General features: G+C 39.2%; 1 protein-coding gene across 1 annotated transcript in view; it reads right to left on the minus strand.

The window, feature by feature from the left end:
* Positions 1 to 3,291: 3,291 nt before the first annotated feature.
* The window catches only part of mical2b (microtubule associated monooxygenase, calponin and LIM domain containing 2b), a 41,301-nt gene continuing 21,258 nt past the window's right edge, over positions 3,292 to 23,334 (minus strand). Inside the window, exons 20-36 of the mRNA XM_037683363.1 lie at positions 22,286 to 22,387; positions 22,084 to 22,176; positions 20,547 to 20,733; positions 20,302 to 20,375; positions 19,401 to 19,476; positions 10,976 to 11,137; positions 9,589 to 9,639; positions 6,946 to 7,055; positions 6,530 to 6,766; positions 6,205 to 6,374; positions 5,754 to 6,124; positions 4,819 to 4,892; positions 4,659 to 4,739; positions 4,313 to 4,403; positions 3,761 to 3,869; positions 3,597 to 3,670; positions 3,292 to 3,512 (exon numbers count right to left, since the gene is read on the minus strand). Coding sequence (XP_037539291.1) covers positions 3,292 to 3,512; positions 3,597 to 3,670; positions 3,761 to 3,869; positions 4,313 to 4,403; positions 4,659 to 4,739; positions 4,819 to 4,892; positions 5,754 to 6,124; positions 6,205 to 6,374; positions 6,530 to 6,766; positions 6,946 to 7,055; positions 9,589 to 9,639; positions 10,976 to 11,137; positions 19,401 to 19,476; positions 20,302 to 20,375; positions 20,547 to 20,733; positions 22,084 to 22,176; positions 22,286 to 22,387 — 2,283 coding nt within the window. The remainder of the gene's footprint in view (positions 3,513 to 3,596; positions 3,671 to 3,760; positions 3,870 to 4,312; positions 4,404 to 4,658; positions 4,740 to 4,818; positions 4,893 to 5,753; positions 6,125 to 6,204; positions 6,375 to 6,529; positions 6,767 to 6,945; positions 7,056 to 9,588; positions 9,640 to 10,975; positions 11,138 to 19,400; positions 19,477 to 20,301; positions 20,376 to 20,546; positions 20,734 to 22,083; positions 22,177 to 22,285; positions 22,388 to 23,334) is intronic.

Consider the following 23,334-nt stretch of genomic DNA (forward strand, 5'->3'; position numbering starts at 1 on the left):
CTGTTCTGGGGAACCTCCTTTTTTTGTACACCAGTCCTACAACGGGACTTAATATGGTATGACTGTGTCTGTCTGTCCATCCGTCTCTCTGTTTATACATATTTTTGTGTAAAATTATAAGTATTTAACGTAGAAATGTCGCAGGATATCTAAAAAAGTTAAGTCAGGTCTTCTGGACGTTCAAAAAATAATTACTTTTTAATTGTATTATTTTATTTTATTGTTGTTTTTTGAACGCCCAGAGGACCTGACTTAACCTTTTTAGATTTTTCTACCTTGATTATTGAGCATGCATCAGGCTACAGCAGGATACCTCATGTTTTAATAAAGATTACTGATTTCAGTATGGTGTCAAGGTGATTGTTAAAACCTTGTCTGTGCTCCAGCTTGACATCTCACAAAAATAAAACACTTTATCCACTAGATTGCATCTATCTGTACATCCATAAGAGACTACTGTCCATGATATAACTTCAGAAAATGCTTAGGATTTAAAAATGTCATCCGATTGGTTCCATATCCACCAAATAAGCCTTGTGTGATCCTGGTTTATAGGCTGGTAGTCATTAACACGTAAGTTCTTCTCATTGATAGCTGGACTTCCATTTTGCATGCTCTTAAATTGAACTGCTTGTTAATTTACACTAAGGACAATGTCATTTTCACAGAAAGTGACCTCTAACCCCACTACAATCATGTACATACAGGTATACTTTAAGTAGGATGGTTGTATAGACAAAATTATGCTTAAAATCTCAAACTGTTAAGGGTTGAGGATTACTCTCAGCGAAGGTTGCTGAGAGTATCAGCTACAATCTAACGCTAAGTCAGTTCCTCTGGACAAAAGAACCTGTCCAGAGGAACTGACTCAACCTTGTTAATTTATCTGTCTGGAGGAGCATGCAACAAGGCATCTCCGCAACTACCACACCAAACTGTAGTTCAGTATCTGTAAAACCAGCTGAGTTATGGCCATTCTAGTGATTGATCAAGTCTGTTACCTATGGCAGCCATCTCGAATCAAGCTGACATCAAAAGGTTGCAGTTGTAGCTTCTTCAGCCTTCTGTTGCAGATGTATAGTCAACGATTGTTTTGAGTTTAATTAAAATCCATCCGCTCGGCCTGAGCCTGGTTCTGCTGGAGGTTTCTTCCTGTTAAAAGGGGTTTTTCCTTTTTACTGTTGCCTTTGTGCTTGCTCAGGATGGGAGACTGACGAAGTGAAGATTCAATCTGCTGGCTTCCTTGGATAGAGAACTTTTACTCTACTAAGGTAATTGGCTTTTATAATGTATGTGAAATTAAATATATTTTTTAAGCCTGTTTAGCTCATTTTAAGTTTTAGCTACCATTTTGGTAAATTTGGTTTTGCAAAATTTAGTCAGAGTTTCTTTATTGTCATTTGCACCACATGTGGTACGTGTGGTGGAACAAAATTGTGCACACAGGGTCCCAGTTACATCCAACAATAAAATGCAAAAGAAAAACAGTAATAAGATCTAAGACATGAACTAAGAAAAACATCAACTAAAAATACGCTAAGCACTAATTGCATAAAAACAAAAGGCCACCCAGCAGCACGAACATGAGTCTGTGTGAGCAGATGAGTATGAATGAACACAGCAACATGAAACAGATCAGCAGCAACATGAAACAGATCAGCAGCAACTTGATGTCATTTTTTTCACAGTGATTATTCTGGTTAGAGGTTCATGAGTCTAAACAGCCTCAGGGTAGAAGCTGTTCCTCAGTCTAGTGTTTCTACACTTAATGCTCCTCAACCTCCTTCTCGAGGGGAGCGGGGCAAAAAGTGTGTGTGCTGGGTTAGTGAGGTCCTTCATGATGCAGGTGGCCCTCTTCCTGCATCTAGAGGTGTAGATGTCTGTGATGGTGGGGAGGCTGACTCCAACAGACTTCTGTGCAGCCTTCACCACTCTGCAAAGCTTTTCTTTCTGCAGCTGTGCAGCCTCCATGCCACACGCTGATGCTGGAGCGCAGGACGCTCTTCACCGCACACCTGTAGAAGGAGGTGAGGACTGAGCTTCCCAGACGTTAAGATGTTAGATGATTTAGATGTTAGTTATGTTTTTTCTGATTTAATAATAATAATGTGTATGCATTGTCATCATTGTATGTTCCCATACAATGGCAAAAATGGCTTTCTGCATTTAAACCATCCTCCATGAGGCGGAACAATGGGCAACCTTTGGAGGTGCCCAGGGAGCAGCTGGGGATGAACCCAGGACCTTCGGGTCCCGAGTCGGCTGCCCTGCACTTAGACCATCTTGGATTTCAGCTTTTGGATACTTTTGATAATTGCTACTGTTGTGCCAGTTTTAACTTTAAGCTACCATATTGTTGTGCTTATTTAAAGTTTTAGCTACTGTATTGCTAGATGTAGTTTTTATCTAGGATTTTACTAGTTTTAGCTTGTAGCTATTTTCACAAGTTACTGGTAGATTTTATTTTTTGCTACTGAGCTAATCTTACCTTTAAAACAACTGTACGATTGTACTTTTTTTAAGTTTTAAGCTACTCTTTGGCTAAATTTACCTCAGCTGTGCTTCTGCTAGTTTTAGACTTTAGCTACTGTTTTTAGCTAATGTTATGACTTTAGTTTTCTTAGGTGTAACTTATTTTATTCTACTCTTGCTAATTTTAGCTTCTGTTCAGCTGCTTTCAGCTTTGACAAATCAGTTTCAGCTTCTTCAACAAATTTCAGCAGTCATAAAGCAACAGCATTTTCACAGAAAATGCTCATTTTCATTGTTTTTATTTATTTATCCAGTGTTCTAGTAGAAAGTGAAACATCACAGACACACAGAGTGACAAACAGTGAATTATGCAACATATTTTATAGCATTATTACAAAGATTTGAAATTATTTACAGTGTGCAAAACACTCAAACCCCGAGTTGAAGTGTTGAGCCATGTTAAGTGTTCTGTGAAGTAAAAATAAAAATAAAAAACACTGATTGTCATAACGAGTCCAATCTTAAGGCCGGCAACCATAAATGTATCAAACAGCCACACTTTTAGAAGGGTGCATGTGAGGACATGAAGGTTAAACAACCTTATTTGCAGCGGTGTTCTTCTTGGCTCTGAACGAAGAAGTCATGAGGTCGGCTCCGTTTCTTTTCTCTTTTGGTTTTCATCAAACTGACCAGCAGCAGAACCACATGAAGCTTCAGCTCCAAGACTTTTTCTTCAGCGTCACAATCCGAAAATGAGTCGGGTGCAAATTCCTAGATTCCCTCGTTATTTCCACCGCTTAATCGCTAAACATCCAAGCCTCACTCCAGCTTCTCCGGCCCCCAGTTGTCGCCCTCGTGAGCCCAGTGAAACTCGTAGCCCTTGGACAAGATCAGGCTTTCCAGGTCTCTGTCTTCAGCCTTCTCTTTCAGCCTCTGCTCCTCCAGGATGGAGACCAGCATGTCCCGCTTCTCCACCGTCCTCATCATCTCTGCCAGGATCTCCCCCTCCTTTTGCAGGTCAGAGGCACTCTTCTTTGTATCTGAACCCAAAAAAAAAACGTGGACACAGGACAGAAATGAGTGCATGCTCATTGTGTCCAAATATAATCAAATAAAAACTTTACCTTCAACTGCCATTCGCCGTCTTAGATCCTGCTGCAGCCGGCTCTGGGTGTCCTCTAACGCGAGCTCTTCGGCACTAAGATACAAGAAAAATCAGCTCTACGTGCATTTTAAAAAGCATTAACATGTTGTACGTCTTTAATCTGTGTTGGATGTCGTCACTCACAAGATCATGAGTTCAGACTCGTAGCGGGCCAATCTGTTTTTCTCCAGAACAAGCTGAAACCAGGCCTGATAGAGAAGAGCCTCATCGCGGTCCTCTGTCTCAGGCAGGTCTGGGTGAGGACGAGTGAGGAAGCAGAAAGAAACAGAAGAAATTTGTTTGAGGCATTTAAGATGAGCGCGTGAAACCACAGCAAGAAATAAAGCGCATCCGATTTTGACCGCACAAGCACGGCACATTAAGTGCACGACTATTCACTGGCACTGAAACAAAGCGCTGTTCTGTGAAAAGATGGAGCCACAATAAAGTCTCGGTGCAAGTACAGCCATTAACTGTAGCAGAGGCTTTTAAGCAGAGCGGCGTTATGAAGCGAAGCTTTTCTCTAAATTGAGGAGGACGCTGCAATTAAAAAGCAGGAGAGGAAGACGAGCAAGGCTTGGAGAGGAATTCCTCTGAGCTGTTAAGGTGCTTTAGCTCAGACTTCTCGCTTTAAAGCAGCTGTCAGAGAACTTTAAAAAGGCCTTGGTTAGGAATTGTTCATGTAGTGTCGAGTACCTTCTCCTCTGATGATCTTTTCTATCGTCACTCCTCTCTCCTCTAGATCCCTCTGTTTCTCCTCAACTTCCTCCAATTGTCTCTGGATTGCCTGCACAATGATAAAAAGAATCATGGGATGCTTATAATTAGGTAAACGGTGAAGAAGAATTCAGGGTTTGAGATTTCTTACGTATTAAGTCAATAAGTGCTAACAAAAACTGCAGAGTTAAAATAGATATTTTAAAATGAGAAAACATTTTAACTGGTCTCTCTTGTAAATGAGTCCTCGAGGCTCACTGAGACTTACCTGTATATATAAAGGTTGAATGAATAAATGAATATTCAGTATATTAAAAAGCAGCACCTGAGCTTTGTGAAGCCTCTTCAGTTGTTCTTGTTTTGCCTGCTGGGCCGCCATCTTTTCCTTCAGTTTCTCTGAACGAAGCTGAAACAGGAGGAACAAGATGGTGAAATGCTGCAAACGGGACTCTTATGTCTGTCAGCGTGCAAACATCTGCACAAACCTTTGGACTGGACGTCGGGTTTTCATCTTCATCGTCACTCGACGACAGCTCCTCCAGATTCTCTTGACTCGAGGCTGAAGATGTGAAAATTAAAAGAACAGATTTTTAATATTTAAGTATAATTTGTAAAGCGAAGATTAGTTTGCATTTCAAAGAATGTTGGTTTTAAATTTTCTAAATGAAATGAAGAAACGTAACACACAGTACAGCCTGGTAATACCAGGAATGTTCCTAGCCCGTGCCAGATCACTTCCTGGTACGAGCCAGTTTTAGGTACCTTGTATGTACCGTTACTTACTTCTTAAGTACCCAGTACATTTCAGGTAACTACATAGCAGGTAAGTACCTAGTATGGGCCAGTTACTTACCTGGTAGAACCCAGGTAGTTCAAGCCTGTTAAGTACCCAGTACACATCAGGTACATGGCGATTAACTACATAGTACATACCAGTTAAGTACCAAGTACTCATCAAATACATAGCAGGTAACTACCTGGTTTGCGACAGTTAAGTAACTGTTAAGGGTCATTTAAGTACCTGTTCCATACCAATGAATTACTGGTTAAGTACCTACAGTTGAGTAGTACAGTTAAACTAAAAAACAACGTAAGGTCTGGAGTTAAAGCAAACATCCCAGGATAAGTAATCGACAGTGATGCGTCGGAGTGTAAAGTCAAAACCTCTGCAGTCTGAAAAAACAAATAAACTAAAAACAAACTGGAAAACTTACAAACAGTTCTGATGAACCAGGACCAGAACTCACTACTTTATATGAAAACTCTTGTGTTTGTAGAAATAAAATGCATCCCAGCAAAAGAATCTCATTCCATCTGTGAAACATGGAGGTGGTAGTATCATAGTTGGGGCCAGTGTTGCTGGATCTGAGACAGAACAATGAAAGTTCATTTTACAGCAGAACGGAGTCAGCCCACTCACCTTTGTTCCTCAGGTTGGAGAGGAACGTCCTGATTTCTTTTTGAACCTCCTGGTCGTTCCTGTTGCCATGCGACACCTCCCTCTTCCTGATCCGAATAGACGAAAACAAGTCGAGCCTTTTGGAGGAACAGATGTTGTCCGAGAACATCCCTTCGGATTCTCTCCGGCCCTTTAGAGACACCTGCTGCAGTAAGGAAGGTAGGTCCTGCCCCGCCCCCCATGGGTCTGAACTGACCGACGCCCAGCGGACGCCGTGCATGCTGGTCCTCCTCCCCTCTGTGGAGGATTCTGGAGCAGTGTGGCTGAATGTCGAGCAGAACTCTCCTTCAGACACGGGCCTTTGTTTGCGAGGGCCATCACGTTTGGGTCTCCTGGAAAACAAGGACTGATAAGACGATTATTTTTTTCTACCAAGAAATGTGGTGCCAGACTTGAAGCATTAAATACAAACATTACGACTGAAGTCTTGGGGCTGCTGGAGTTAGTGCTCCCAGTAAACGTTCTCCTGAAGGCGCTGGATAGAACCTGGAAGGCAGAGGACGAAGATGCAGAGGCTTGGCTCTGGGATGCCATTTGGTTTTGGATGGAGTGCGTCTGGAGCTTATCTGCCTCTGTTTGCACCTGATAAAACATCAGAGAAGAAAGAAAAATGTGCTCAACGTAACGTGGAATGAATTTATCTCTCGGATGATCTCTCTGTTTGGACCGATGCAGCAGGACAAACGTGTTGTGCAAAACAAAGATATCCACGTTTAATCTCCACTTCGCTGCCACACCTGCTGCTTCTGATGCTGCACGTTCGAGGCGGTGCTGCTGGAGGGATATTCTTCTGGTTTTAGCCCCTCGTCCCAGTTCAGAAGCTTCTCTTTTGTTGACTGGGTCAATAGTAACCGTTTCTTGGGAGACGATGAGCTGGAGGCCGACTTCACTGCAGCAGAGGGCTCGGCTTTTTTCTCACTCCGCTTCGAAGGATTCTTGGAGTCTGGTGATGTTTTAGAAATACATTTGGACTCCTAAGAAAACAAGAATGCACTCTGAACAAACAAACTCCTATTTTTACATTGATCAAAAATACAATGACACGTTTTTTTGTTATAAGAGCACTCTGAAAGGCTAATTTCTGCCAATAGGTTCACTATGATAACCATTTAAATGACACTGCTGACACACAAACCCATGAAATGTGGCGTACAGTTTGTTTTCCTGCGGAAACAGTTTCTTCACAGTCGACTTCGGGGACAGTCTCCGGTCTCTGTTTGTCCAGTGGCGTGTGAAAGTGCTTGATTAAGATTAACGGGAACGCTGAAAACCATAAAAAGAAGCTGAATATGAAACACAACCAAAACAAGACAAATAACGTATTTTCCGGCGTATAAGTCACAGTTTTTTGCATAGATTCATCAGTCCTGCGACTTGTACGCCAAAGCGACATATACTATTTTTTTCATATTCATAACATAATTTTTGACTGATGCTTTAAATTTCTAAGAACTGCAACAGCGAGTCCTCCCGTGCTCGCTCGCTTCACTCAGCTTTTGCAGGCGGAGGAATGCTAGAGAGCTAGCGGCTCTGGTCATGATGGATGGATGGTGCTGCACCGCCCAGATGTTTTGACCATTAAATTAATGCATAATAAACGCAACAGGTCAGCAGTGATGTATAATAAATGCAACTTATACGCCAAAGCGACTTCTATGCTTTTTCCTCTTCATGATGTTTTTTTTGACTGTGACATACATACTGTACAATACAAATAAGAACATTTGGCAACTTTTATTAAAAACAAACCTGAAGTAGTTGCACTCAAATGTTTAAGACACAAACAGGAAGAAAGGTGTTGTGGATTTACGTTAAGAAACACTAGATTCCTTCAGACATGCTGGAAAAAAAAGGTCAAAGGCTTAAAGTTTCATTTGGCGTCTGTAAAATGCTTCTTTGTTCATTCTGCAAGAGTTAATAACTCAAAGATCCAGCCTCTGTAAATAATTAACCTTTTATCCCTGAGGTACGGCACGCAAGGCCAGTGTGCACTTCACACAAATAATATGTTGTAAAACAACACGTATGACGACAGAGAGGCAAAACAAACAACCACAATTAAATTAAGGAGGCAAAAGCAAAAGGAAAGGTCAGGGACAGGAGCTAAGTAATTAAAGACAAACTAAACTAGAGAAATTGCATTTCCTGTGAAAATGCAGTGTGAATCCTTATTGCTGAAGAATTTGCTGAAAAACAGCTGAAATTAGCTGAAGAGTTGGCAGAAGAAAGCAGAAAGAACACATGTTTGCTAAATTTGGTTTAAATATGCACAAATTAGCAAAAAACAAAAAAATAAAACTAGGAATTTAGCTACAAGGCTAAAATTAGAAGGAAAAAAAGCTGAAAAGTAGCTGAAAAGGAAGAAAAAAGCTGAAACTACCAGAAGGAGGTGGAATGAGCTGAAATGAGCTAAAAATGTGGAATTAGCTAAAAAGGCTACATTTAGCACAAAACAGCTGAAAAAGCTGAAATTAGTAGAAATAAGTTAATTAGGCTGAAAGTAGCTAAATTTACCACGAAAAACTTGAAAATATCTGAAAACAGCTAAAAAATGCTAAAAAGTAGCTGAAAAGGTAGAACAGGCTTAAATTAGCAGAAGAAAGCAGAACAAACACGTTTGTCCAATTAGGCTGAAAGAAGAAGAATTCAGCACAAGTGGTAATTATTTGAAGAAGAAAAAAAGCTGAAAGTAGCAAAAAACAACTGAAAAGTAGCTAAAAAGGCAGAAAGAAGCTTAAATAATCAGAAGGAAGTGGAAAGAGCACAATTTTACTTAATTACGTTGAAAAAATGCTGAAATGAATGCAAAAATGTAGAATTAGCTGAAAAGGCTAAAATTAGTATAAAACAGCTAAATAGTAGCATAAATAGCAGAAAAAGCTAAAACTTGAAAAAAATTAGCTGAAAGAAGCATAACAAGCTGAAATTAGCAGAAAGAAGTTAGAAGTACAAAAATGTTGTAGTTAGCAGAAAAAATCAGAAAGAAGCACAAAACAGCTGCCCCCCCCAAAAAAAAAAAAGTAGCTGAAAGTAGCTGACAAAAGTTTAAATTTGCAGAAGGAAGCTGAAAGAAGCTGAAGCAGAACAAAATGTGAAAGGAGCAGTAAAATGATGTAAACAGATCTAAAGATCTGAAGGATGTAAAATGAGCTCAACTCATTTTCTATGTGAAAAAAAGTGGCAGAAAAGGCTAAATATTTAAAAAAGCTAAAGTTGCACAAATACTAAAAGTCATAGCAGGATTGTCCAGAAAAAGCTGAACATTTCGATTTATGATTTGTTGAACTAGCTTAAAAATTGCAGGAAGAAAATTGTGCCAAAAAACGTACGTAACAAAACTGGATCACAATAGTGTGAATGCTTCATAAACATTCACACAATAAAAGTTGTGGGATCTTGAAGGCCGAGCTACACTGACCTCTACTGGTCAATATGTAGCACAACAGCTTGTATACTCACTAACACCTGGAGAATAACATCCTTTCCTTGGAAAATTACTGATATGAAAAGAGCGGACTCCTAACAGATCATCAGAATATAATCTGATGAGCACCAATCTCCCTCTGCAGTTTAAAGTCAAACACACTGCAGGAGTTTCAAATGAAGCATCAAACAGATCAAATAAATCTCTTAGACCGACTTGTGTGCAGAAGTATTCACTAAGATTGTGAAATATGGTGGAGGATCTGATACTTCCAGTAAAGAACCTGAGCAGGAGCAGGTCTTTAGCTGTCAGGCTCTGCAGGAGGAGGAGTACCCAAACGGCGCAGAGGGATTTAAACTTGGAGGGGCTCACCTGTGCGGATCTTTCTTTTCCATCGATTATTCGGTTTGGTGTTAAAGTGACCTGCAGAGAACACATAAATAAATAAAATGCTACAAGAAGACGTTTTACTAATGTTTTTTAGGGCTTTAAAACATTTGAAAATCCCAATAAAGACCTATTGCTTTATATGCTTTGGAAAAAATTTTAAAACAATCATAGAAAAGCAATATTGGTGTGAGTGATTCTGTAGGATTCACTTTAAATTATATTAATTATCTAACAGTTAGCAGTAAATATGAGTGAAACCAAAGCTGAAGTAAATGATTAGTAGACATTTGTAATCACAATAAATTATTTCAAAATGTAAAGTTTAAACAAACTTTAGAACTTGAGCAGTCAGTTCTTAGTTAATCATAAAACATGATTTCTGCAGAGAAGCACTTTTTTTTTTTACCAGAGCAGAAACAGTATAAAAGCAGAACGTAATCATTTAGTTTGCTTTAACCCAATTTTCAAAAAGAAATGGAGAATATTTTGATAGAAATCCTGAGATATTTTTATTTATTTTAAAAGTGAAGCTAATTGAATGATGCAGGACAAATGCATCAAAAGACCATCTGTGCGAATACTTTACAGTATAATAAATAAAGATGGACCAAAGTCATCACCCTGGAAGGCTGTGTGGCGCAAATTCTAACGCATCTAAAGATTTCATCATGTGCAGTTCACACAATAAAAATCAAAAACATAAATGTTGGTGATTTTCAGGCAGCTTTGAACCAAACATCAGTCTCTTGTTGAAACAAGCACAACCTCAGCAACAACTGACTGTAGTTTATTACAATGGATTAATAAATCTGAGTTAGGCAACACATCCGTTTTATTTGGACTCAAAAATCCTTAGAAGAAGGAAAAGACCTAGAAAAAGATTTATAATTTTTAATTCAATTTTAAAATAAAAGACACTATACAGTATGTTGGCCTCCCTTATGAGTAGAATTTTAAAAAAAAACATAAGCAGAAAACTTAAATATGATCAAATAAATACAATTTGTGTTTTGAAATGTCTGTTTTGTTAGAAACAAATGTCTGCATTAATGCAAAACCTATCAAAGTTAACTTTTAGTTTGTTTTTCCTGCATCAGTTCATTACATCTGCAGAGGGAAAACTAAATATTGGTCTCGGTGTGGGGAAAAGCCTCTCCCCTCATTTCCCGCATAAACTGGACTCAAACATAAACAGTGACAACAGAGGAAATTTAGCCATTTTATGATTCTCCCTCAGGGAACATCATGTTTTTAAGTAATGAAAGGGGTTAAAAACTAATTTGAGTGACATTAAATTGATTATACCTGAAAGAAACCATCTTTTTTAGTTTAAAGTTAGCACACACTGCGGTGGATAAGCTGTGCCGACCTTTGGTGCTGTCCTGGATTTGACCATTGGTCGCTGCGCCTTCTTCCTTTATAGGTCCAGTTATGCAGGAAGCTTCCAGAGCGTCGACAGCCAGCTCCGTATCCTCCGGAAATAACCTTTGACCTTTAACAAGCTGCTCAGACTGCAGGCTGGATGTCTCACCTGCAACATCAAAACAGTGTGCCGGGATCAAATTTTAGCTGATCTCAAATGAATATTAATACCGTATTGTTCAGATTATAAGGTGCATTAAGTGAAACGAAAACATTTTGACAGATTTTTTACCACATAAAGTCGGTTCGAGATCAGTAATCACAACCAGAATCGATACATAAGGCGCACCAGATTATAAGGTTCACTTCTGATTTTTTAGAAAATGAAAAGATTTTAAATGCGCCTTATAGTCCTAAAAATACGGCATTTGTATAAGTGAAGCTGACGCGACATATAAGCCAAATTCAGAAAAGGCATTGTGTAAAAATGTAAAGAAAAACCGGATGCAATGATTTTCTGCAAATCTCAAGAATCCATATTTTATTCACAGTGGAACATAGTAAACACCAAATGTTAAAATGAAAACTATAATTCTGGGGTTAAAAAAAGGTAATTTCTATTTTAAAACACATTTTAAATTGAGTACTGCATATGTAATATACACCTGTAGAAAATCTATTATACACCAATAAATAGTGATGGCAAGAACCTTGTACGAATTTTGACCTTGATTTGTGACCTTGACCTTAGAACTGCAGTGATGAAAAGATTATGCACTGTCCAGTGATGATGCATATGTGTATGAAGTTTCAATAAATTATCTTGAGTGGATCAGAAGTCTTGACCCAGACAAGAGAACGTGTATAGACGTACTGATGGAGACAAATAAAAGGTTGTAAAATAAGTAATATAAATTTAAAAAACAGCTGGTGGAGCCTTGTGCAACAGTTCAGTATGAGGACTGGGCAGGGCTTAATTTGATCCAGGTCCTGTCGGAACAGGATCCGGGATCTCTTTTATTTTGACAGGGTGCGTTCCAGTAACTGTTTGCTTGGATCCGGTAACTCTCAGGCTTACTAATAATGCAGTTATGAACAAATAAGACTGCCTTGAATGAATAAAACCTATATTGGATATGTAAACTGAAAGTAATTATAAAAACACAAATTTTAAACACAACAGCCACTTACGACAACTTAATATCACATACGAGCCTTTTCAAGTAAGCATTTTGCGCAAGTTTATTAAAAAAACTCAAAAGTATAATTAAACAGCACAACCAAATTGCAAATCAGTTTGACAGTTAATCAATTTTTTTATTATTTATTAAAAATGCAACGAGAGAAATGTTTGATGTGTATTATTCACATCACGTATCAAAACAACAGCACTAATTTGTCAAAATAAGAGCAATCAAAATGTAGAAAAGACAGTCCAATTTACTTTCATTAAAAAACGGTTTCTCATTGTCTTTAGTTGGACAGCCGAGAATTGAAGCACCTGAAGGCAGCGGCAATGGAGATTGGAGGAGGAGCGAGCGAGCAGTGCGGGTGAGTGCTAAGCTAACCAGGCAGGAGCCCACAGGCAGCCGCCATGAACAGCCGGAGGAGGCGCCTGGAGGTTCCACATGTGGATGGAGTGGGACAACAACGAGCAGGACAGTGAATTCAGCGGAGAAGAGTCGGGCTTGGAATCGTCAAGTAAGGGGGGGGGGGGGTAGGATGCTTAACAGAAGTGGAGTGTTTACAAATGTAGGTAAACATAGATGTTTAATAACCTGTTAAAAAAACCCACCAAAATGCAGGAAATCACATCCACCTTATTCAAAATTTTCTGGGGTAGGACCCCCAGATATCCCCTCCCCAACGGACTGCTCACTATTTGTGTTCAGGCATCGAACGGTTTACAAATTAAGCTCTGCGACTGAGTAAGAGTATTTTAGAGATGCTGACTCTTTCAGAAGTAAAGATGGGCAGAGGTTCACCAGTCTGAGGGAAACTGAACAATTTCTGAATAATGGTCAATAGAAAATTGGGAAGACGTTGGATATCCCATCATCTACAGCTCATAAGTAAAATCAAGTAAAGTTAAATGTTTGCCCTTGATCTTACGACCTATTAAAACAGGTCTGGTTCTGTTCAGGACATCACTGCACAAAATCAGGAACACTTCCACACCATATTGTTCGCAAACAACATTCACCGTGACGTCCACAAACGCTGCTTAAATCTCCAACAGGCAATAAAGAAGCCATATTTGAACACTATTCATCAATCTCTTCAAAGCTCATTTAAAATGGATTGAAGAGCTGTTCGGGGGTCAGACTAATCCAAAATTGAATTGTTTTTGGCAACGACTGATGGCCAGTCCTTTCTATTAGAGGAGAGTGTTAGTAATTTATCTAGACTGACCATGCAACATTTTTCAGTCAGGTCATCTGGACAGTTTCTTTTTTTTGTGCTGAAACGTTTCGCCTTCGATCCGGAAGGCTTCATCAGTCAAGGAAATACACAACACAAAAGTGATTCTTCCTCCAACAGCTTACTCCAAAGTGGAACAAACCAGTTTTGCTTGTGATAAGATGGTCTCTTTGGTACGCCCCCTCCTCCATTGCCAGCCCTCTTCCTTGTTGACAGTCTTGTCAAACTGGTTGAAAACAACAAAGTCCATGCTCAATAATCCAGGTATACAATCCAACATTTTTCAGTCAGGTCATCTGGACAGTTTGGACAGTGTTTTGTGTTTCCTTGACTGATGAAGCCTTCCGGACCGAAAGCGAAACGTTTCAGCACAAAAAAAAAGAAACTGTCCCGATGACCTGACTGAAAAATGTTGGATTGTATACCTGGATTAATGAGCATGAACTTTGTTGTTAGACTGACCATGGTTTTTGATCTGCTCAGAGACGGGATAATAATGAAATTATAACTTGGTTCTGACTGGGTTAAACGAGGCCAGCAACTCCAAAAAGAGTCTCCCAGGGATTCAATATCCGTCAAGGAAAAGAGTTTATTTTGCTCGCTACAGCACGCAGAAAGGCTTCTGAAGCACCGTCTCATTTTTTCCTTTCACGTTAACTCACATAAGATCCATAGAGATCACACTTAGTCACTCCCTCTCGTACACGGTGAGGTTGTGCTCCCCTTCTGCAAAGGAGGAGTCTAGGTCCTATAAATCTGTAATGTGATGGGACATCTGGCCCTTCCGGTTTTCTGATCTCGCATCGTGAACCGGAACCAGCCAGCTCTGTAAACCGTAACCTTTTCCTGCCTTGATTTTAATACAATTGGTAAAACGTGAATTCATGTTTCCTTGATTTATTAATAGTGTGAGTTGCCACTTCTGAGGGAGGTCCGAGCCGGGGGGAACGTGAGCTGGGTGTGGACCTGGGTCCAAGAGGAGGCCTGAGGCCCACGGCTAGCAACAGCTAGCTGCAGTGACCCACATCCAGCTCCCGTTGTAACAAGAGGGGCCATGTCGCCAGCACACAGTTCAAAAACCTACCTCTCTGATGGTATGGGGGTGCATTAGTGTCTCTGGCATGGTAATTGTATATACAAGTTTTGAAACAACAACTGCTCTCATCAGCAAAAATGACCCATGACTGTGGAACTTAATAAACATATCAGATGATAAAACTATGTTCCACTGAGATAAAAATATAGCTTTATGAGATTTTCAAATCATTCAGTATTATTTACATTTTATACAAGTTTTTCAGAATTGGGTTTCTGTTTCATGCACTCTAGCTTAACTTGCTCTAATAAAACTAGTGTCAAAATGTATGCAGATTTCAAGTACTTTAAAGTAATGCAGCACAAATAATCTGTGCAACAACAAAAAAAAAGGAACCAAGTCTGTAGTTGATTAAATTACTGTACGTACACTAAACGTTCTTCACAAGTCACTGCATATAACTTTACAGAGTAATACAGATATTAATGTATGTACAAAAAGCAACAAGTTACATATTCATGCGTACTCACAAAGTAGCGAAGTCAAAAAATGTACAGATGTTATTCCACTTGGTCACAGCAAAGAAATAAGAACAAGTTGAGATGACCTTTGGGGCATCTTTCTACTAATGTGACTTTTGCTAAATGTTGGTTTAAATGGGAGTTTTCCACATAAAAAAGGACCTGAGAGGAAAAGGACAGAAAAGACCCAGTCAGAGCCCATGAAGAAGCTGGGAGGAGGAACGGAGATGGGATCCACTCCCATTCTGTTCAGGTTGTCAGAAACTCTTTAGATTAATGAATTCATTAAGCGGGACTTGTTTTTGTTTAGTTTTTTTTCCTGCCACTGCATTTTTAAAATTATTTTGCAGCTATTCGAGGCACGTTGTGTAACAATTTAGAAGCTGCTTCAAACATTTATCTTGTTGCACGTGTTAATTATCACCGAAGGGTGTGAGCGTGATTTGTGTGGGTGATGTTAGGATCGATTAAGCACACAGCTGAGAAAAGGATTTTACATGTTAATTTGGTATTTAATCACTAAGTTGTAAGAAATAAACTGCATGCCAAGTGTTTTATCATAGAAAAAAAAAGTAACTTAAATGTTTGGCAACAAAAAGACAACGCAAATAAATTGTATAATCAAATAAGATTTATTTGTGATTGTATTTACAGCTTCTAAAGATCATAAATTAAGCAAATTTCACAAGGAAACAAATCAGGCTGCATTGACCCTTGATAAAAACACAACTTAACAGTACAGCCGACAAAGGTTGTCAATGGCAGTGTGCAAAAACATAAAGAGGCCGCTACCTCCTGAGCAAAGACTACGAGGTGCACGAGAGAGATCTGGAGAAGGGCGGAGAGGTGGGGAGGCCTCCTCCTGGAACAGAGGGAACCACAGATAGAACACAGACACGTGGACACGCGCTGCTGTCAAACGGGGCTCAAAGAAGGAACGCTGCTGCTGACAAACAGTAAAGTCAGATGGGAGCAGGCACGGCACTACGTGAGGGTTAAAGGTCATGCTGCTCAGTGCAATAACAAAACGAAGCAGCAGCCAAAAGGTGCTCGGCGTGCTTTAATCAACACAAGCTTAAAAACACACACTGTGACATGCAGCTTTGTAACTTCATTTTATAAGACTTTTCTTATAAAAAGAGTTAAATAACATGATAAAACCAAAACTAAAGGAAAAGAAGAATTGGATTATTTTCCGTTCATCTGTTATAGATATAAAATAAAAGGCCCAGCAGGCTCTAATCAAATGCTGGCTCAGTGGGAAAAGTTATTCAAATAAATACTTAGCAAGAATCCATATAGCTGCAGATCTTTAACGCCAGAGATTAAAACTCAAACCATCCTACGCTGAGAAGGGATGAACGTTGAGCTGTTTTAGACAAACTTTAGCAAATTAGGTTGTCTACAACCTCAGAGTAGGAAGACTATCTGCCACACCAAACTTTAGCTCCAGATATCCAAGTTGGACTGAGTTACAGCCATCTTTGAGTTGCTACGGTCAGTTAGCTGTGGCAGCCATCTTGAATTAAGGCGACTCAAAAAGTTAATCAGTTGTGGACAAGCTAAGTTTTATTATAATCAGTCCAGTGGTCCATAAGATATTTTGCTAACAGATAGAAATAACTGCAAAGGCTAATGGAAAATGTTTAAAAACAGATCTCGTGTGATCATTTAGCGCTTAGAGTACGTGTTGTGGATTATTCTCAGCTACTACCGCACCGGATTTTACCCTAAATTCTACAAAACAGACTTAAAGCCATCTTTGTGTTATGTGGTTGATGCCTAAAGTTAATCTCTTGTTGACGAGACAAATAATTATCGCCTCTTGCCTTCAGCGGCGAGTTATAAACAAAGATATTTAGCCTTATAAAAACCACAAGAAATAAGTGGTGATTTACCCAAATTGAGACCGTTTGACTAACATTCCCACCACTAACATTAACTGGGTTTACTGAGTTTTGGTTTATTCTTGAAATTTGATCACTGTAAATGTAAACAAACAAAAAACAGGGCCAGCTACATTTTGGAACCTTTCAGAATCTGTGTGTGGCAACGACATTCATAACCTGCATACATCAAGCTGGTTTTGTGCTGGTTTGTGACTGGTCAATGTGGGTTAGGTAGAAAGGGGGCGGAGCTACAAAAACAGAAAATGCAAAAGCAACACAGCAAGATCTTATGACCAGAATGGGCCAACCGTCAATGGAATGGCAGGAATCAGCCAATCAGAGCGTGCAGCAGTGGAAACTCGAAACAGACCAAACAAGACAGCGAAAAATTAATTTGGAGGAGAAAAGAAAAAGAATGTGGAGAAAAAAAGAAACCAAAAATGTACAAAAATAATACAGTCCCATAAGTATCCATAATAGGATTACAAGACATTATTTAGACATTGAACCAAACTTTTTTTATCATTAAATAAATGTTCACTTTACAAAATCAAAGCACCAAAAAAAAAAAAAAAAAACTCATTAAGGAATTTGCTCAAATGATCAAATAAGTCCACATATTCTTCAGTCGAGGCTCATTTTTATAATTTATCAAATTTCTCTAAATACATTTTCCTAAAATTTTTGTTAAAAATAGACAATTGTCATACTAAAAGTTCAAATTCAAACATTTTTTTTTCTTTTGAGAAAAACAGTGATAGTTAAAAAAAAGATCACAAAATACATAATGAAAAAACTGAAATAAAAAAATTCTAAAATACTTTTTTGGCATTTCCAGTGCACATCTCTGTTGTGCAGAGTTAAAAAGCAGAAGGCAGCAATGAATTTATAATATCTCATACGTTTAGAAACCACACAGTTCAGATGGCATCATCGTCAAAGCCAGGGCTCGTTCCAGGTAGATTTAATGTAACTAAACCCAACGTTTCATACATTTTAATCCCTGTCTGAGGATTAAAATTAAGTGGGTGGCAATATCTCTAATAATCCATCTTGGGTCCAGCGCAACGTGAACTGTATAAGTGGACAACCAGGACCTCAACACTGGACCAACAAGTTCTAACACAGCGGCCTGGAACGAGCCCATGAGTCAGAAATGAACTCAGCAGAAAAATGCTGCACAAATGGAGCTGAACTCACTGCCAACAAAGTCCCAAAAGGCTAAAACTATGTTAAAGCCTCTTTGTGATGATATGCTAAAAACAAAATTGAAGTCTTTGCCTTTGAGTAGCCAGCATCTTACCTGCAGTAGATGGCGGCCTTTCTCAGTTTGAAGAACCAGGCGGAACGTCTTTAAGACTGTTAGCTGAAAGCTACTCAGACCACGGTGCATGCAAGAACAATTTTCTGTCACCTGAAACAACTTAAATTAAAAAAATTCTAGTAGTTTGAGAATTTTTTCCCCCATTTATCACTTTTGCACATGGCAGTTGCTTATGTTGCTACTGCTTTCTCAACAAAACAGCACCTGTGCTGATACATCGGCTGCATACACTGAGGCTGGTAAACGTTTCCTAACACTGATCAGCTGAGTCTTTCAGGTGTTTTGTCTCTATTTTCCTCATTTATACTCCAGAGATGACCTCATGTTTGTAATCACAGTCATTTCTGTCCATACTTGTGTGTTGTATGATTGAACTGAGAAAAACTTTGAGTCTAGGCAAATTTGCGTCAGAATTCGGTATCCTCGGTGCATAGCGTTAGCATCATAGCATGGACATTTAAATGATGCTGCAAACCTATTGAAGACGACGTTTGTTTGAACTTTTTGGAACGTTTTCAAGTTCAAGATGTTTTAATTTGTAAAAATTAACTCTCAACTCAAATTAACTCCAGCTCTGAGCAGCTGTTAGCTCATCTCGAGGATTTTTTCACTGATTCTCCAAACTGAAATAGTTGTTGTCTATTACAGGTAACATACTCATATTTACTTCACACAATTCTGTTTCAAATAAAACTACACCTTATCTTAAAAAAAGGTCAAAACTAAAGGTAAAAATCTCCATCAGGCACTTTGTGCAAAGACAAGCAGCTACTTAAGATACTGACAGTTTATAAAGATTTATAAATATTAGAAAATAATAAATGAAAAAATGACTGTGGACTCTTTAAATGTAAGACGTGAATATTTGGTGTTAAATGTAGACATAGCTCATAACTTATCAATAATCAGAAGGCTAAATCCATCTAAAGGAAACTTGGCTCAGGCGGCGCCATGTTGGTCCCCCTCCTATGTGAGCTGGTGGTCGAACAGCTCCTGCTGGGCCAGATGAGGCTCCTGGAACATCTGCCCCAACACCTCATGCATCATGCAGAGCAGAGGGCAACTCAGGCTCAGCAGCTCAAACAGGAACATGTAGTCGTGTGAGTAGCTCCTGACGTGGGAGCCCACAGCTGCGAAAGACTCGCACACGCTTCCCACCAGCTGTCGAGGCAACACACACACGGCCCGACTAGCACGCCTCGGCCAGCTCAAACCTCGCCTAAGCAAGGAAACCAGGGTACCTGCGGGTTGGACTCTGCCCGTGGGGGGGAAGATCCGGCTGTCCAGAGGCGAGGGTCTGACGTGGCTTTGGTCTTCCTAAAAACATAAAAAAGTGCAAAAAAATTACTACAAATGGACCTAAATATTAAAAATAGACTAATAAAATAAATCATAGAAGAAAAGACAAGTCAATTCACTTCACTAAAGAAAAGCACATTTTCAGGGAAAACATTTCTGGTTCGTTTGAATCATTTTTGTTTTTACAGCTGCTAATTAAAATGCTTGAAATATCTATAGGCAGCACGGTGGCACAGATGGTTGAGCTGCTGCCTCTCAGCGAGCAGGGTGTCCTGGTTCAAATCCCGTGGGTGGAGTTTGCATGTTCTCTCCGTGCATATGTGGGTTTTCTCTGGATACTCCGGTTTCCTCCCACAGACCAAAAAACATGCATGTTAGGCTGATTGGTAACTCTAAATTGTTCCTATGTGTGAGTGAGAGAGTGAATGGTTGTTTGTCTCATTTGTCTCTGTGTCCCTGTGATGGACTGGAGACCTGTCCAGGGTGTCCCCCGCCTCTCGTACAGTGATTGCTGGACATGGGCACCAGCGACCCCCGTGACCCAAAAAGGAAGAGGCGGGTAAAGATGATGGATGGAAATATCTATAAATTAAAGTTTCCACAGAAGACTGAGCTCATTTTTTTGCTTATGGAAATAAAACAAGTAAGTGGAATTGTTCAGTATTTATTTTATATCTTAGAGTCATCTACAATAAACAAAACAAAGGCACAACATAAAGTGTGACTAAAACCCATTTGAGAACGGGAGATTAGGTGTGTAACAACACACACCCGAGCTGTGCAACAGCAGCTACATTTGCTGTAAGAAGATAAAGAAATGATCGTCTCTCCGGTGTGTCTTACCATTTTCCTTCCAGCACAGTCCAGGTGCGAGCTGGACTGGCGCTGGGCGTAATGCATCCTGCAGTAGAATTTGGCTGTGAACAAAGTAAAAATAAATCTGCTGTTAATCAATGCAACTAGTCAGCTGAGTCAAATACAAACAAAACCTTGGAAATACCAATTTATATAATTAAAGAAAGGCAAATAAGAGGCGTAAGAGCTCGTTGCAGAAAAGAGTTTTCCAGGTCAGAGTGGATGAAACTTACCCTCTTGGGAGTGAAACGCGTGTCCACCCAGACGAAGAGTGCAGTTACAGACGTGACAGCGGAAACACCCGCGGTGGAAGAAGAAGCCTTCAGCGCTGAGCCGCTCCATCACGTACACCCGTTTGGAGCAGAAGTGGCAGACGTCGCTGCCCCCGAGCCCAGGAGGGAACTCCTTACGTCCCACACACTGAGGGGAAGAAGACAGCTGAGGGTTAAACGCCACACCTTCATCGTACGTTTTAGAGCTTTCCTCCTAGAAAAAAGAAACAATAACAGTAAAACGCACAGAGACGCAAGTAAAACTGTATGAACTAGTGAAAAGATGTTAAAATAAAAACTGAAGCTAGTCAGTTAGTTCAAAAAGCAACACCCAATAATAAAGACCCAGTCAGTCGAGATAATCCACATCTGTGAACACATTCCTCCAAAATAATGGAACATAAAGTTCTCAGAAAAGATCATTTTAAATGTATAATTTCTAGTTTTAGTTGCTACATGAAGGTGTAAAGAAAAAACAAACAAAAAACTTACATAACATTGCTATAACCATCCTTTTAATGGTGATAATAAGAACTTTATGAAAAGATCAGATCAGATAGATGTTTACTTAAGTGTAACAATAAAATGATGAATAAACAAAACACTGCCAAAAGCTTATACACACAGAAGTTAAAAAAAAAACTGACTGATGAAAACGTTTTCTAGAAATGTTAAGATAAAATAAAAAGGACAAAGACACACGTCAGTTCACTTTACTTAGATAACTAAACATTTTTTAACTCTTCTAAGAGGAACATAATTTACAGCACAGCACTAAAACAGCTTAATAACCATTAGAATTATTAAAATTATCTAAATTATTTAGTTCAACCAGTAAAATAAGTTAAAATAGACACGTAGGGATAGATAAAAAAAAAACTGCACGCAACTATTTACATGCATTCTATTCTTTCTTTCAAATCTTCTAAACTGGACGTCATTATCGCACTTATTTCAATATGTTTCCAATTCCCCCTCTTTGACCTGCGACAGGGGACAACAAGGTAAAAGTAGTGACACTACATGAAGCTAAAACAGTACGAAACTGCGTCAGTCTCAAACTGGACAGATCAGATCTGTTTAAAATATTTTCAGCTGTTTGACTGTGATCGGATCACGCTGAACAGTTCTGCACTGCCTCATCGCGCACTTAGTTTATTTTAGGAGGGGTCCAGACACCTCCTTGTACCCCTTTTATCTGCATTCTTTAGGGAGTCTGAACACAACCCGTCCAGAGCCAAGCTGTAGGACCTCAGCAGAGAGCGTGTCTCAGGCAAGCTGGGAATATCTGCAAGCTTGTATAGAATAAAAAGGTTAACGTACAAATACACAAATCCTCGTTTCCCATGTGTTAAAAACACACTTCCTGGTTAGGAAACTAAAGCCACACAAGTCAAAGTGTTAGCATCAAATGTAGCAATGCTGGTATTTAAGCTTTATCACTTTAAAAGCGCCATTCATTCTGGGTTAGCTTCTTCTGCACCCACAAACATCTTACCGGTGGGGCATTGGGCCTGTGGTCTGTCTCATAAAGGACGGCCAGAATCTGAGCTTTAGCATCAATGGCTGAGGAAACCTTCCCAACTGTACGCTAACAGGTGAGGGGAAAATAAAAAGGGAGGAGGTTACAGAAAAATGGAAGCCATAATGTCCAACCTGAGGTAGAGAGCAGATTTTAGGATTGAGGTATCGACTTGTACCTCTTTACTGTAACTAGGAGCTGCGGAGGGACAACTCTCAGAGCCAACGACTGATTTAGGAGCGTTTCTTGTGGCGCACTCTTCGTCGCAGCTCCCAGCACACTAAATGAACAGCAAAACGAGGATCAATTGGACAACTGTTCATAGACCTGCTCTTTAATCTGTTGCACAAAGTACGAGTGAGGAAGTTGCCATGAATTCAGGGTAAATTGAAACAGTTTTCTAAATAAAAATCTGGAAAACTGACAAAATTAATATTTTAGCTCCTTTCTAAAGGTTTGCCTTCAGAAATTTATATGAGAGAATATACATGAAGTGATGAACTTAAATATTATTGTAGTATTAATATATATATACTGCGTATCAAAATATCAGAATTTTGTTTCAGCTAACATAATTCATAACATACTGTTTGCTTTCTACACTTTTGCATACTGTACTTTCCGATGTACAAGTCGCACTGGTGTATAGGGCCATCAGTCCAAAAATGTCTAATAAAGTGGAAAAAAACATAAATATGTTGCTTCGCCATATAAGTCGCATCTATTATGCATCACTGCTGACGCGGCGCGTTACAAACGTTCTTTCTGCTGCTTGATTACCGTTTTGGGCTGCATATTTTTATTACCGGTACCTGCAGTTTGTAATCTGCAAAATAGGATTTTCTGTTAGCGGGATAGAGGAACAACATATAAAAGCCTAGAGGGCCCTCTAGTGGCTGCAACTGGTAATATTTACCGATTCATGTCTATGAATGAATATTTCAAAGTCAAAAATTGGGTTATAAATATTAGGGAAAAAGTATATTAGTCGCTTCGGTGTATAAGTCGCAGAACTTGCAATTTTATGCAAAAAGATGTGACTTATATGGTGGAAAATACGGTATTTGTGGTGATATGCTGCACAATCTTGCATTTTTATTAGGAATATTTATTACACAAAAAGTATTTTATAGGTATCCATAATTCTGTATATTTATCACAATGTTAGTATCATAAAGTTTGTGACTATCATTTATTACAGCAAAGAAAAATGAAAATGCTAGCACC

This window comes from Nematolebias whitei, chromosome 10 (assembly GCF_014905685.2).
Source record: "Nematolebias whitei isolate Nwh7 chromosome 10, NemWhi1, whole genome shotgun sequence".
Taxonomy (NCBI): Eukaryota; Metazoa; Chordata; class Actinopteri; order Cyprinodontiformes; family Rivulidae; genus Nematolebias; species Nematolebias whitei.